The following is a 15,543-nucleotide window of genomic DNA, read 5'->3' on the forward strand; positions in this document are numbered from 1 at the left end:
AGCTGCGCACAGACTCCCACCGACTCGATATTTCGAAGGCGCCCACGGCCCTGATACCGTCCATCATGGAGTCTCAAGGTGAGCTTCTCCCCGAGATGCGTCGCACCACGCGAGCCTCTCCAAAGCTAATCGCAGATGCAGCGTTGGTCACCCTGACGGCTGTGAATCCGCCTCCCGAGTTTGCCTTTCCAACTCGCCACCTTATCCTTGAGCCAGACCAATCAGTCCCCCTTGGACGCATGAGCAAGAAAAACACATCCTTCACTGCCACAGGAAAGAATGGTTGGATAGATTCTGCCGTCATGTCCAGAAGCCATGCTTCGCTTTTTTTCGATAAACAGCACAAGGTATGTTGCATTTTCTCTTCAAGCGGCCGTCGCAATCTGACCCCAACTAATCCCCATGCAGGCCGTTTTCATCAGAGATGTCGGTTCCCTTCACGGAACTTTTTATAACGATACACGATTGAAGCCCCATCAAATTCAGGCTGTCAAGGATGGCGACCTTATCCGGTTTGGCATTCCCGTCGACAGAGGATCAGATACATGTCCTCCTTGTACCATGCAAGCTACTGTTCAATTTGGGCCCCAGGGGTATGTCTCTCTCCCCCTCTTTCTTCTGTTCATTTTAGCTGGGTTCTAACTCATTGATAGCTATTTCCAAGCCCCGACCGTTTTTAGAGTACCTGACGATACCGATGAGGAAGAAAGCGCCGATGAAGACCAGGGCGATAGCACCATCCGACATGGCTTACAAGTTCTGCGAGACAACAATATCCGCCCGGCTAAAAACTGCATCGCTCGAGAGACGGTCATTACTATTGACCTATCTGACCATGAGATGGGTTCACCAGCGCCCGAAGATCAAACCGTCTCTACCAGGTCCATCCAGGATCACATGACTGACAAGGCTATCTCTGAGAAATCTCACTCGCGCATACCTTCCCCTCCAGGAACGATTGATATTCCAGACGATATTTCAGACGACGATGCCATCTTCTACGAAGACGAGTACGAGGAGGAGTACATGTCCGAGTCTGATGATGATTCCCACGGCCAATCTTCGCTAGAAGACCCTCCTCTTGATCACACTTTGCGTCACGATATTTTGGACAGCGATGAGCATGTCCCTCATCTCGAGGCCACTGAAGTTCATGAGGCAGAAATCTTCGATCGATTTGAAAACCATTGTTTGCCTCCCATTATGAACTTCTCGATGCCGAGTGCAACCTCTACTCCAAATCAATCATTGTCTGGCGTGCAACTGCCGTCCCTCTTTGATACTTTCCGATCGCAGGAAATATCCACACTTCAAAACAACACAACATACCATCACAACAACGAGACAGATACCCCAAACCAATCTTTTGTTTCTGTTCCCGCAGCCCCTGAGCAAGTTGAGCCCAAATTCTGGCCAGAGGATGTTGCCCAAAGCCGAGCAACCGAGTCCAGTATTCTGCTAGACTCTGGTGCCGAGTTCCTTAAATCTCCACTGAAGGAGCACCTTGAAGCAAACATAAGACCGGATGAAGATACCTGTACTCTTGGCTTCGATGAATCCTCCGCGTATCAATTCGAGGTGACTAAGACAATTCTTCAGCAACAGCGACAGGAACACCAGCATGTCCAGCAACAAGAACAGATCCAGGAACAAGAGCAGGTCCAGAACCAACAATCTCAACAACAACAGCAAGTTGAGCTTAGAAATGCCCATGCGGGCTCTGATCATCCCATGGAGTCTCCGGAGAAGTTGGTTCATAATAAACGCAAAGCAATGGAGATTTCCGAAATGACCACCGAGGAAATACCATTCGCTGAACGCTACCAACCTCAAAACTCCTCTCCACCTTCTGCAAGGCCTAGGTCTCTTGAGGACTCTGCAATGGATACTTCTCCCGTTGATGTCCACTCTGCGGCTGAGGAGCCACAGGTGAAGCGGCTGCGCAAAGCTGCTGAAATTTTTGGATATGCGGCACTCGGAGGAGTTGCCGTCATGTCTGCCTTGATTGCCACTGCGCCAACACTATAAACGTTGCGGCCTTTGGGGGAACCTCTCTATGGAGAACCCCTTGGTGATTGTTGATTCTCACTGAATCCTTTTCCTTTGTTTTTTATCCACTTCTCTTTTGTCTTTTCTAAGGTTTGTTCTTATTTTATGAAGAAATCCGACTGTTTGGACTTGGTCCCAACTATAACTGTTGGCGTTGGGGTATATGATGATTTGGAACTGGCTGCCGATCTGTCGCCGGCACTACTGCTGATTCTCAGCTTTGTTGGTCGATCGGGCACGAGTCGCAGCTGGCTTTTGCGGTGAATTACTTCTACACGGTCTTCTTTTCATGTATTTCTTTCTCTCATCTACGAACCCCTGTGGCTACGATTTCTTAGCTCGGTATCTCACTAGGGGCCTTAACTCATTTTCTATGTAATAGTGCTATAAATTTCTACCCAGAAGGAAAGGCAATAAATTGAAACTTCTTTTTTTTTTTCCCTTATATTCATAGGTTGGTATTCGTGCGTATCTATTGTTGACTTGGATGTCCTGTTACTTGGTGTTCAACTGGTGATATGTTTGGCCGCGTGGACTATCCAGTACAGCCAAAATTGTGTTACTGACCACAGCAAGAGCAGCTTGAATCAACGAACGCTTCACAGAGCACTCGCTGGGCACCAATCAGCTTGTCGTTACGGAATATTTTCGTCAGCGCGTAATACTCGTGACACGCCTGGGCTTTTCGGACGTTACAGCCTTGCATCACCACTTTGTCTTTTTTTTTCCCTTTCTGTCCAGTAGCCCGACATACCTTGGTCAACTCTCACTCGGCATGACATTCATGTATGAATGGCCTGTAGGTATGCTTCCAACAGGACGTGTCGTTTTCACAGGAGTCAGGCGTAGAGTCCTTATTTATCTCCTATAAGTAGACATGTTAGTAAAAAGAAAAAAACACCAAACCAGAGGACGCACATGCAAAGTCGTAGGGGGCACCACTGCGCCACAAGAAATATCCTGCTTCGTCGCCCCCTAAGCCCATGAGCAAAATAAAATTGCCATAACCCAAACAACAATAAAAAGTTTTCACACAATTTCCCTCCAAAAAAGGCAGTACCGAAGCCTCGGAAACGGTCTGGCGAGTAAGATGGCGAGCCTGCCCCCCTGCAGTAAACAACAGTCGTGTACCTATACACCATTTTCTCGACCGAAACGCTTACCCGCAGGGGCGTTATTTCGGTGTCGACAAGACGAGCTCGAGTCACCGCCTCATGGGCTGGCAAGGTGGCTCTTGGGGGTAGTCAACTTCGTATTGCAACAGCGAGAGAAACCAGTGGCCGCCTTTTTTAAGGCCTTCCCCCCGACTAGCGCAGGTTCTCGCTACTTCAATGCTACCCTCGTGTCGGCTTGTGTCTCTTCTTCTCCTTCTTTTTCTCTTCCTTGTCTCTCGTCTGAGTTCCCTCGGCGAAGCAAATAACCGCACACATCGGAACATTGATCCGAGAAAAGTGTCAATGCGCGCCGCCATGACGGGTGTGTGTACAGAGGAAAAGCCGGTAAGGAGCTTTGGCCGCGAGATAGAGAGAGGGCCAAGAGACCGGTCTGCGAGGGATCAACAGCCCCCACGTGGCGGGCCGGTCGAAAAGGTTCGGAAGGGCTATCCGCATCGGTTGATGCCTGATGCAGCTTTCCATGATTCGATCATTGAGGGGTCAGCTATGGTTTTGTGGCGGGAAATAAACGATGGTACAGGGAGTACACTGCAGAGCTTGCGACTGACGGCATACACTGGTCGGTCTGGTGTCATTTTAGGGCATCAGAGGGTACACAGAGCGGATTTTGACTCGTGGCCCGTATTGTGTGGTCCAAATTCGTATCCGAGGGAGCCAAGAAGGGGTGCCGATATAGGCCTGGTGACTGAAGCTCAAAGGTTTCTCGCGCTTGAGCCATCTGGGTTATTGCTTTCTCGGCGGGAAGCATCCAACCAGGGAAAGCTGCATGTTGTTTGTGCTCTGGGAACACAAGCCACCGCGTCGGATCCATCACCGTCGAGACAGCCAGGGGCGCACCTCCAATAATCAGCCGTTCGCATGAGCCCTGTGAAGTGCAATAGCCGCGTTTCCCGTGCCGAAACAACGAATGCCATGCAACTGCCAAGACGAGGAAAATCGTCATCTTGCAGACGCACGTTTTGGGGCTGAAACTCGCACAATATATCTCGTCTCCGGCTGAGCGAGTTGGGCCGACAGGGCAATCCTCAACGAGCTGACCGGTCCGGTTATTGACAAATGAGAAGGGGGCCGATCAGCCATCACGGGTGGCTGCATGATCTCTGCTCCAGCGCACAGAATGGAACGGTCCGGGTTAAGATAGGACAGTGGACGGGTCCATTGTCGCAGTTAAACACCCAAATCGGCTCACTTATGGTAGAGCGGCAGTTGTCACGCTTCTTCCCATTCGACGGTGAAAAAGGCGAGGGGAACATGATGAGGCGGTAAGACTGTTGTTCGACGTTGCCGAGCGCTCGTCCGTGACAGTGGCGCATATAGGCCATGGCCTCAGCGCTTTTTGATGCTCAAGTAGATATGATTCCATAGAAAATCCATGTCCAACCAAGCGGGTCGGTATCACGTTGCTTTTAGCCTAGTTGCTTCGACTATATGCCGAGGCAACCACACAAGCTGGATAGAGGCCATCGTGAGGTTTGTTGCAGCCGGTGTGATGGCATAAACCATGGTCGAAGATAATTGAGGCGGTCAAAAGGATTCATAGGCCTTCGGATAGCGTATCATGGAGTCAAACAGGATGTAATGGCGACCAGGCTCCTGAATCCCTGGCAACGTAGAGATGAATACTTAAGCAGAGGTTCCGCCGCACCTTCGTTCAAGTAGAATCAACCCTTCGAGCATTCATTCCAGTCATCCTCAAATTATCAGCCGGTTTTTCTTTCATCAATTCAAAATCAAGTCTCCTGCCAAATAACGGGCATCAGACTATCATATCCAGCCATGTCTTCTGAATTTGCTGCTGGCATGAAAGCAGGCATGGTGCCAATAAGCTGCGACATGTGCAGTATGAGACAGTACGTTTTAACATGCCGTATGCTTTAAGAGATCCGTTTGCTGAAACTGAAGTTGAAGGCTTAATTGCGAGTACTGCAGAGGCTCGCTTGTCAGGATGGTCCCTCCTGGTTATCCAGATCTGTCGTCAATACCAGCTTCGCCGTTTGCTCGTCAGGCTGGCCCGTCATCATCAGGACAAAGCAACCATCCAGACTCGAGCCACAGATCCTCGGGTGTCTATTCAAAACGCAGTTAGCCGGCATTGAGCAGGATGGTTAGCCGGCATTGAGCAGGATTTTCCATATCATCGAATCTATGTACATGACTTTGGTGTATATTTTGTTTGAACAGACGTGAGGATTCAGCCTCATAGTGTGGTTACATGGAAGGAGAAAAGGATGGGGGCGTTCATACCTGCTGAGGTCGCAGGAAGGTCCAGCTTGAATTTCTCAACAAGAAATGGGATCGTTTGGCAACATGTCTGCTAGTGGCCCAGTAATATACCAGTGTGTCACGTATGTGTGACTCTTTAATTTAAACTGGGCGAGCTCATGTAACGAAGATAATCCACTGTATGCGGATTAATACGTCGTCAGATTTCTTTTCTTTGCCCTCCTCCGCTTCTTTCCCTGCCCCAATTTGAAACAAATTGACGGAGTGGATACTCTCGCCAAGGTCTGTCAGTCTCAGATTCGTTCGTGGCGGATGAATATCCAATCCAGGGAAGGGGTAGTCGAGGAGCATAGTTTTCACAGCCACAGTTCACTTGCATCGGAAGTTGTTCTCTGACCAGGTCATGCGCGCTGTCGTCTCTTGTCCCACGTCAAGGTCATGGGACGCTGAGCATATTTCTCCAGAGAAGGAGTGACTGCGACGAAGGCAGAAGGACATCCAATAGCTGAGCCCAGGCGTTGCTCGTAGTATCCAGCTCAAAAGTCACTTGCCAATGATATGATATACTCGGATACTTCAGAAACAGCCCAGCATGCTAGTATCGGCATATGAGGAGCGAATGAATGCAAGAGACGATGCCGTGTATGAAACCATCTAGAGTCGGCCCCATTGAGGAATCGGCGGGCAAGCGCATTTGCGGCTTATCACGTGCTTTCGAGCGAAAGCCATTGGTGAAGGAATGAAGGAACACGAGCTGCACGAGCTGCAGGTCTACAATTGATGATGCTGGAAAATGAAAAATGGTTGGTTGTGTATCCCCAGGCAGCTTCTTTTCCCATCCAGTCATGTATCTCGGAAGCTGCGAGCTTGTGTGAGCTTGCCGACTTCCTAGGAAGTCGCTGCGGCTTTTCTTCGGAATAATGGAACCAGCCGAAACTTTGCGCTGAAACAACGGCTACTGAGCTCATACTTACCTAATCCCAACCACAGCAAACTGAGCCTCGCCTCGAACCTCAGCAGAGCCTCAGCCGCGCCGTTCAGTTCATCGTTATCAAACAGGCTTCAGTTTATCGCTTCAACAGGCAGCTATTCGGTGCGCCAGGTGCCAAAGCCAGCCACCATGTCCGTGATTTTGTGCACAGGTTGGTCCTGCCCCGTTCCCGCTCCCATTCTCGTCAGCTATCGCGAGCTTCAATGCTAATGACGACACAGCTGGTTACGACCACACCATCAGGTTCGCAGGCATGCGCCAAAGGGACGTTGCTTCACGCGCAATGCTAACTCCCCGCAACACAGATTTTGGGAGGCACTATCGGGGATTTGCTCGCGGACGATCCAGCACCCAGACTCACAGGTGAACCGCCTATGTATCTCCCCCGACAAGCGGTTTCTTGCGGCAGCCGGTCACCACACGGTCAAGCTTTACGATATCAAATCGACAAATCCTAATCCTCTGCTTACATTTGAGGGACATACGGGGAACATCACGGGAGTGGCATTCCACTGCGAGGGCAAATGGATGGTGACGAGCTCCGAAGATGGCACTGTTAAGATTTGGGAGACGCGAACAGGGTCAATCCAGAGAAGCTATAACCATGGCTGTCCAGCCAACGACGTGGTCATTCACCCGAACCAGGGCGAAATTATAAGCTGCGACAGGTCAGGCAGCGTGAGGATCTGGGATCTGGCCGAGAACACTTGCGCGCACGAGCTCATTCCTGAAGAGGACGTGTCGGTATCAAGCGTGACAGTTGCTAGTGACGGAACGCTGTTATGCGCCGCGAATACGGCAGTATGTTGAACGCAAGGAGTCAATTTGGTTTCCAAGGTCGGTTAACTAACCTCTGCCAGGGCAATGTGTTTGTGTGGCACCTCCGCCAAAACTATGATCAGACAGAGCTGCTCCCGGTAACGCATTTCAGCGCCCACAAAGAGTATATTACCCGTATTCTCCTCTCTCCCGATGTGAAGAAGTTGGCAACGTGCAGCGCCGACCACACAGCCAAGATCTGGGAGATCAAGGACGTCAAGCCTCAGGTCAACGGCAAATCTGACGAGGCGCGCCCGCTTCCCCTAGAAGCTACGCTTACGGGGCACCAGCGATGGGTTTGGGATTGTGCGTTTAGTGCAGATTCGGCGTATCTAGTGACGGCATGCTCAGACCACTACGCACGACTATGGGAACTGCACAGCCAGCAAATCATACGCCAATACAACGGCCATCACAGAGGAGCTGTCTGCGTAGCACTCAACGACTATTCAGAGACACGCTAGAATCCCAAAGATGCATCGTTGGGTTCCGCAACCAAATAATACAGGGAGTAGATGGCATGGCATGGACCTTGAAATTGAAGAGTCATGGATGGTTTGGCGCGGCGTTATGGTATTTCTTATGTTTTGGTTCGCCTTTGTTCTCTTCTTCGAATACAACGATTGGCGCCGCCTTTTGCCTCTGATATGGTGAGCCTTGGAATGCAGGACTTGCGCTTCCCCAGATCAGAAGCGCAAGAGGAGGCATCAACTTGCACGGGATGGCGGTGGGGAGAATCTGCCCGTGTCTATTGCCGGCGACGGTCCAATGCTAGTGATGGTGTCATGCGAGTTTTTTTTTTTGGCATATGCATGTAATATGTCGAAGCTTGAACGTGGAAGATCAGCTATAGACCTTGAATGAGTAATTTTATGCCAAGCGCCTGGTTTGTAATCCGTGATGGTGTCGCCGATTTGACAGCTGAAGGTGATGGCTTCAGCCGTAGAGGTGCAGCACCACCCCAAGATGGCCTCGAAACTTGTAGCCATTTGAGGCTCCCTCAGCTCATCTCCCAGCAAAACACACGACGGAGTGATGAACAAGCATCGGCAAGTAAAGCAGCACGGCTTTCGGGGTTCAAATGCGGTTCCGGGTAAGTCAGGGCTTGGCTCAGCCTCTGCGTCGTATATTAGGCACCCTCCAAAACGCCCTGCACCTGCAGGAGAGTCAAATCCACGAAGCAAGGCCCAAAATAAACCGATTGGCCAAGTTCCGCACCACAAGGACAATCCCATGTGTTCATGATCTGTCAGTAGGAGCAACATACATGGCGATCCCCCCTTTGCCTGCCAACACACACACATACGCCCCAAGGCACCCTTCCAGGGATTGTCGAATTCCGCGTCCCTTGTCACTTTTCCCCCCTGCGAGGTGTGTCTATGAGCTTTTTTTTTTTTTTGTCCTTGTTTCTCGCTAGATGGAGTGCCGGGCCCTCGGGGTAAAACGACTGGCTGGGCGGCTTTCTTGTTGTCGTTCAAGGTTTTTAGAATGTCGAGGGCCACGGCGCTGGGAACTTCCAGCTGGACAGGGATGAACGCGGGTGCGCTAGTGGTCGGACTGGGGCAGACCCTGGAAAACCCCCATTTTTACGTCTGGGTGTGCCTTTGTTCCTTTGTAGGGGGGAGTTGTACTAGCAATGGAAGGAAGGCCACTATTGAATGGACTCCCGTGCAAAATATTGATAGTGCTCGATAGATTAGGGTTCAGGGTCTTGTGATGGCCCTTTCCGTCATCCATGTCATCCGATATCATATCACGTCGTAATACTCGTACGCACAGCAGGGACAGAGGGAACAGCTCTGCAAGGAACGCTTTTTTGCGTGACTCCGCCGGGTTTACGAGCCTTGGCTGGAGGGGCATGACTGACATTTGCTGCACTCAAAAGCTTTGGCCGTCAAGAGCCTCGAGTCCATGGGGGGGATCTAGGGTCCTTTGGCTGCCTCTTTTCGCCTCGGGCACAGCCGTTGCAACTAACTGCTAGACTGGGTTTTCCGTGCCTTGGTTCCTTGCCTTAGCCCGGCAGAAAGTTGCATCAAAAGTGCAGTGCGGGCTTCTTCCGGGTCTTGGAGATGGAGTCAAATGCCAGTAGTACCTACGTTCTACCTACTACTGACTTGCTAGTGCTGGCTAGCCCGGCAGCGCAAACGTGTAGCCGTTAGTAGCCCGCGGTCTATTAGGTCCCTAGCCTCTCCCATCTCCAGCAAATCCAATCACAGGCATCTCAACCCAACTGCCATTTCGCCACCATGTGCCATGCTCCTTTCCGGCAAAGCTTCCAATCGCTCTCGCCGGCCCTGCATGCTGCACCATCGCGTGGCAAACCGACTAGCCCTTTTCTTGACGTCAAAAATGGCCAGAAAGGCTGTGCCCGTGCCGCCCCGCCTAGCGCCTGGATTGCCTGCAAACCAAACTTTCAATAACCCAGAACCCAAAACAAGCTCCACCACGGCCGCTGGAGATGCGCTAAAACACACCTCTAACGTCCTCGCTGGGGCGTAAACCGGCCAATCACCGGCCCAGGCTGCCCATCTGAGTGTCCCGAATCAGTTGCGTTTCGATCTTGTATGAGTAACCTGGAGCGTAGCCTCTTTTTTTTTTTCTCTCTCCTTTCCCACCTCCACCAAAAAACGAGCCACGAGGCTATGTACGAGTAATATCGCAAAGAATAACACCCACAAGCACGCTATCCCTAATTCCCACCCTCCTCACCAGAGAAGAAAAAAAGCTTGTCCATCCTGCCAAAAAAAGACACAGAGCAAAATGTCTTCGTCATCACCCCTAGAAGAGCCAATCGCCCGGCCCCCCGCCATCAACTACGTCGTGAGCTTCATCCTCGTCGGCCTCGCCTGGGGCCTCACCACGCCCTTCATCCGCCGCGCCGCCCGCACCCACAAGCCCGCGCCTCACCCGCTGCTCGACTCCCCCGCCGTCAAGCAGAGCTGGCTCCGCTCAAAGCTCTATGGCGCCTTCTTCGCTGTCCTCGATCTGCTACGCAACCCGCGCTATGCCGTCCCACTTGTCCTCAACCTTACCGGCAGTGTCTGGTTCTTCCTCCTCATTGGCAAGGCCGGTGAGTCTCAAAACACCCCATGTCTCACCTTGTCCTCCGAAAAGGCCTCCCGGGGTCTCAGATCTCCTTGCGCCCCTCCCTCCCCCCTTCCACACCTAACCGTCCTGTTGGGCTAGCCAGAGGGAGATTTTCCCTCTTAGTAGAGCATCAGATCTGACCCCGTCTTTGGCCACCTGTTAGAGCTGAGTCTTACCGTCCCGATTGTGAATGCCATGGCCTTCCTCTTTACCGTTCTGGGTGAGTGGTTCGTTGAGGGTAAAGTGATTAGTAGAGGTATGTGCAAGTCTTGCCACCCAACGAGCATCAACGTCGGTCCGTAGTAGTATCAAAGATCAAAGAGCTAATCGTAGGGCCTTGGGGAGGGAAAAGAAACCGGCATTGGCATGGTTTTGTCCTTGGTGGGAATCGCCTTGTGTGTTCAGAGCAAGACCTGAAGTAAAGGCATCGTGGTATATCAAGCGTTGTTTCAATGACATCATGAACCAGCGGCTTCAGTGAAAATCAATTTATTTGTAGAAAAATAAAATAAAAAACGCAATTGCTTCAGAATAAAGAGAGGCTGCTCCAGGCAGCCCTAGTAAGAAAAGAAATTCTATGTCCCGTATGTCCTCCAATTTTGTATCCTCAAGATGACTGCTTTCTATCATGCAGTCTTGTGTCACGCCATGCCTATGTAAATAGGACGCCCAAACAACCAAAATATAACCAAGAGAAGAAAAAGGTATCCCTTTGCCCTGTGGCTGCCTGTGAACCTTGTGTCCATGCCCATACGCCAAATTACACCCTGAAAAAAAAAAAAAAAAAAAAAAAAAAAAACTCCTCGCCCGAACAAAAGAGACCTTGTAGCATCTGCTGCGCAAGGCTGTTGCAGAAAAAAATTGAATGGTGGTAGGTGGTGGTGGTGTTAGCGGTGCCTCCCCCCAGGAGAGGAATAGTTGTTATCGATGCCAGCAGCGAAGGCGAGGTAGGATGTAGCTGTTGAATCAGCCTGTATTCGGAGTATCAAGTGCCTGATGATTCGGGCCACATTATCGCTGTCGAGCCTGAAGCCAGCGCTGGATTCTTCGCAAACTCGGATCCTCCATTGTCCAACGACCCTGCGATTGGTCCGCGGTCAAGAGCTCGGCGTAGACGTACTCGTCAGTAATGGCAGCCAGCTCCTAAGAAACATGGAATTAGTTACATTACTTCCCCACTACTTTGGCCGTGCATATGTTGGTAAGAAAGGATTTTCGTTTTTTCCCGACATGTACCGAGTGGAGACGCCATTTCCCGTGAGAAAAGGCTGCGTCCAAGGGAACGGAACAGGGAGGGAGCCTTTTGGGGGGTGCAAGTGAAGGTAAGCTTACCGCTCGAAGCTGGTTATCCAAGGCTTGCAGCTGGGCATGGTTCCCCGGATGCGGTCGTTGGCCCTGCAAGACTTGGTCTCGGTACTCGATCCATCGCTGCGCCGCCGCCTGCCTCAGGAGAATCTTTTGCCCCTCGTGCCGCCGGGCGTAGGCGTCTAGCAAAACCCTTTGGATGCCATGTTAGTTGATTCGATGCTTCATCTGCTTGGTGGAAGAAAACGCACTGTTGGAGTTCGGCTCTGGTCTGCTCCTCCTCTCCTCCCTGGGCCGCAGGCACCCTGGTATCAGCAGCCACGTCGAGGATGTATTGGCCGTCGACGGTGCACTGGCGCAAAGCAGCCCATCCCTCAGTGTAGTAGTCCTCCTCGTTTTCTGGCTCGACAGGACCGGCTGCGATATAGTACTGAAGGGTTCGGAAGTCGGCGAGGACTTCGGCAACACGGGCAGTGCGGCACTCGTTCACTTCTCGTTGCATCTTGAATTAGTGACTGTTCTCACCAAAAGGTTGAATTGAGATGTGCCATGGCTATCTTTACGAATAGAGGCCCGCTGGGGTTGTGCTTTGTATGAGGAAGTGGATTCGTATCACGCGTAAAGCGCATATACCGAACCTTTAAAGGGGGGGCGTGCTGCCCGGGTCTGCATGTGTGCTTTACTTGGGGCTTGGGGGAGGAATAGCGGGACAATAAAAGCAATTCGCTAAGAGGCTAGTGACCTACATCCGTCCATGGTGTCGTGGGAAAAGCTTCCGGATGAGACTTGGGGGCCAGGCGCGAAAGGGGGGGCCAAAGAAGCCTAGTTGGTATTTCCGTACAAGGAAATAGGTGAAGAGACGCAACAATGGCTCTCGGCCGATAGACGCCGTTCGCAACGGTGACGCTTTGTTGTCTTCGAAGTCGAGAGTGGAAAAAAAAAAGATAGACAAAGGCCGTTGAAGCTGAAGATTCGAGATGCTGAGCTGAAAACAAGCACTATCAACTCAATATTCTGTAGTGGATAGCGTGGCAATATGGAGTAGTCGGGATCGAAGCTTGGTTCAGCGTGGCGAGCGAAGAAGAACTCTGCGGGATGCTATGCTCGATTTGCTTCGACGAGCGAGATGCTCCATCCTTTTGTATGCTTCGTCCATGATCGACCCCGTCCGGTGTTGTCGGAGGATCCAGCATAGTTCTCGCCTGGGCCTTGAAGGGCTCGATGCCCATCTCGGCCTTACAAAGCTACGGTGGACTTGGGCTTTGGCGGACGGATGAATCTGAGGCCCTAAGAGGGTAACCAGGCTGAACCATTCAGCTACCACTTGCCCTCTGACAAACACCAACGAGAGCGCTCTCCGTCACCTCCACCCCGGTGGCTCTTTGCAAGCTCAAACCTGAAGAACCCCGGACAAGCTGGCAATCGGGAGCCGTCCAACCGGAGCCGTTGTCAGCCCTATCCTAGCCCCTTGATGCCAGCCTGAGGTCCGAGGCTGGGCGCCTGTGTGGTGCTGGGCTCGCATTCGTGGGTGGGTGACTCTTGCGCCAGTACCGGGCCCCGTCGATCTCAGCAGCAGACTGCCAGGCAGAGCCAGACGAGGCTAACGACTCGAGGCAGAGGAAAGCCTCGCCTGCCAGGGGGAGGCACGCTCTGGTCCCCGTTCCGTGGGTCAACCCAAGGGACCTGTGCATGAGGCCATCGATTCGCCGTGACCAAGGGGAGGGGTCCCGGCAGCGCCGTTAGATGCACGCCGCACCGCTAAAGCAGGAGCAGCAGCAGGTCGCGGTTCGTTTGAGGCTGTTGCTGCAGCAGCACGCACTGGGATGGATGCGATGCGATGCGACGGGCTACACAGCGGGAAGCCGTCTAGCTTCCCAGAGACGAGCAAACCATCAAATGGCATGCTGTCGTGTCGTGTCTGAGTTCTGGCTAACTGGATCCTCGCCTGAACACCCCTGCCCAGTGGGGACGGCCGTTGATGATCGGGCCTATGGTGTGCATTCGCCCTCTTCCAAACAGACGCCTCAGCTCCGGCTCAGCGGCGCTACCACACGCAGCCTTGCCGAACGAAGCCAGAGTGATGGGCCCTGCATGAGCTGCGTGTGCCAGGGATCAGCCAGAGCAGCCAATGGCAGCCCGTCGTGGCCTGCAGATGCATCGTGGGTTTTCAAAAGCCGAAGACGTTGTTTGTGATGCATGTCAAACAAGAGGCAGGTTCTGGAGAGACACCCGCTGCGCCCTGCCCATTTGTCCAACACCGGCCTAAGCCGTGAGGGAGGGAGTTTTTTTAGAGGCAGTGCCCGCCAACGCTTCCTTCCTTGCCTCTGCTTTCTTTCCTCTTCCTTTTTCTGCCGTCTTTTTGCTTCCATCGCAGAAACTGCAACATTTACAATCCAAGCTACGCCTCGAATTGGCAGTGCGGATGATCCAGAGACACGTCACCGAGCTCGTGGTTGGCGTTTGCATCTCCAAGTCAATCTGCATGCCTCGAGGCGCTGCGCCCGATTGGCACCGTCGCCTGCTGAACTCGTCCGTGATCATCGCCCGATGATTCACGGCAAGGGTCAATTGCAATGTTGCATCTTGTCTCTCAAGTCCCGACGACTGCAGCATCAGATCGGGGGGCTATGATTGGAGATTGCATCTGAGACGAGGCTGCTGCCTACTCGACGCCGTGGACACGCAGACTCACCTTGCCCAAAGCAACCTGCCGTGGCTGCGATGCACAAGCACGCAGCCATGTCCTTGTTGATACAATTACAGCTGAATACATGGCTTGACCGATGCCCGATGAATCATTCCTTCGTGTTTGCTTACGGCTTCGTAATGAGGCCATGTCCGTACGCGTGTCAGGATGGATCATTCAGCTATCATCAACAAAGCTTAACAAAGACAACGGCATGACTGCTATTCAGAAAAGACATTGACTCATAATCCAGCTAATACATTGATTGTAATCAGCAAATCCAGGGGGATAGCAAAGAGGATGGGGAAGAAGAGAGACAAACACTGCAACGTTGCCCTCAACATATCAGACTCAACCAAAGAGTCGTTGCCTACATCTAACTTTATGACAGCATCAGATATCAAGCTATGGAGATTATTAATCGTTTCTGTCCTAGCACATCGCCAATCTTGGCCATCTTGACGCCTCTTGTCCTCTAGCAACATTTCCCTCCGAGCCGTGGCATCAAATTAAGGCGAAGACCGTTACGCTAAGCAGAAACATGAACTCGGGGGTGTGAATTCGTCCGCCACCCTCCCCCTTTGGTCTACTAATTACATTAACAATACAGAACCCCCTTTAAGGGATAGATTTTGCTTGACAGCAACCGCCTTTGCCTAGAAAAGCTCGCCCTACCTCAACCGAGCTGTCAACCAGGCGGCACACCCTCATATGAACGCCACCGTGACAGCAATGCCTGTCCCTAGCCAATGACATCCTCAAAGCATCCATCACCTGCCGAGATGGGGACAATCACAAGGCGATTGCCCTGTTTTTCTTCCTAGAATAGCTCGGATCTCGTGCAATCACGGGCCCCCCGTTGGCAAAACCCACTCAGGTGATTGCGCCCGCAAGCACAGCTGCCTTTGGATGGGTGGCTACCGCTGACCTATAGTGTACAATATCTGGTGTTTACCTTTAGAACGTTCTGGGTGTAACGTCCCGTCATTTCAGTACATGAATACGTGCCATTACACGATATAAACCGCAACATTTCCGTCCGACGGCCCGTTTACAATAGCATCAAGCCTAACGCCAAGATTTAGAGAAACCTCTGTTTTTATATTCCCTCTGCATACAACTGCTACCAATCTTATTTGGAGATTGACATGTTTAACAAAACATTCCACTGTGAAAATTAGACGGAAATTTTGCCTCGGGTAATCGGT

The 15,543-nt window shown here is 51.8% G+C and overlaps 4 protein-coding genes across 4 annotated transcripts; 3 read left to right on the forward strand and 1 right to left on the reverse strand.

Annotated features, from left to right (window-relative positions):
• Window positions 1-65: 65 nt before the first annotated feature.
• Window positions 66-2,028, forward strand: TRIVIDRAFT_210719 (uncharacterized protein; the record flags this gene model as incomplete). Its single annotated transcript, XM_014095280.1, has 3 exons — window positions 66-347; window positions 409-593; window positions 654-2,028. The coding sequence occupies 3 exons, from the start codon at window positions 66-68 to the stop codon at window positions 2,026-2,028; spliced, it is 1,842 nt and encodes a 613-aa protein (XP_013950755.1).
• Window positions 2,029-6,567: 4,539 nt separating this feature from the next.
• TRIVIDRAFT_82766 (uncharacterized protein) lies at window positions 6,568-8,034 on the forward strand (the record flags this gene model as incomplete). Its single annotated transcript, XM_014095281.1, has 4 exons — window positions 6,568-6,589; window positions 6,660-6,681; window positions 6,744-7,239; window positions 7,299-8,034. The coding sequence occupies 4 exons, from the start codon at window positions 6,568-6,570 to the stop codon at window positions 7,719-7,721; spliced, it is 963 nt and encodes a 320-aa protein (XP_013950756.1).
• A 1,983-nt stretch (window positions 8,035-10,017) lies between these two features.
• Window positions 10,018-10,841, forward strand: TRIVIDRAFT_214452 (uncharacterized protein; the record flags this gene model as incomplete). The annotated part of the gene is made up of 3 exons (XM_014095282.1): window positions 10,018-10,327; window positions 10,508-10,600; window positions 10,697-10,841. The coding sequence occupies 3 exons, from the start codon at window positions 10,018-10,020 to the stop codon at window positions 10,759-10,761; spliced, it is 468 nt and encodes a 155-aa protein (XP_013950757.1).
• Window positions 10,842-11,355: 514 nt separating this feature from the next.
• TRIVIDRAFT_41088 (uncharacterized protein) lies at window positions 11,356-12,151 on the reverse strand (the record flags this gene model as incomplete). Its single annotated transcript, XM_014095283.1, has 3 exons — window positions 11,356-11,487; window positions 11,677-11,842; window positions 11,901-12,151. 3 exons carry the CDS (start codon window positions 12,149-12,151, stop codon window positions 11,356-11,358), a joined length of 549 nt encoding a protein of 182 aa, XP_013950758.1.
• Between the last annotated feature and the right edge of the window lie 3,392 nt (window positions 12,152-15,543).

This window comes from Trichoderma virens (genome assembly GCF_000170995.1).
Source record: "Trichoderma virens Gv29-8 chromosome Unknown TRIVIscaffold_90, whole genome shotgun sequence".
In the NCBI taxonomy this organism is placed as follows: Eukaryota; Fungi; Ascomycota; class Sordariomycetes; order Hypocreales; family Hypocreaceae; genus Trichoderma; species Trichoderma virens.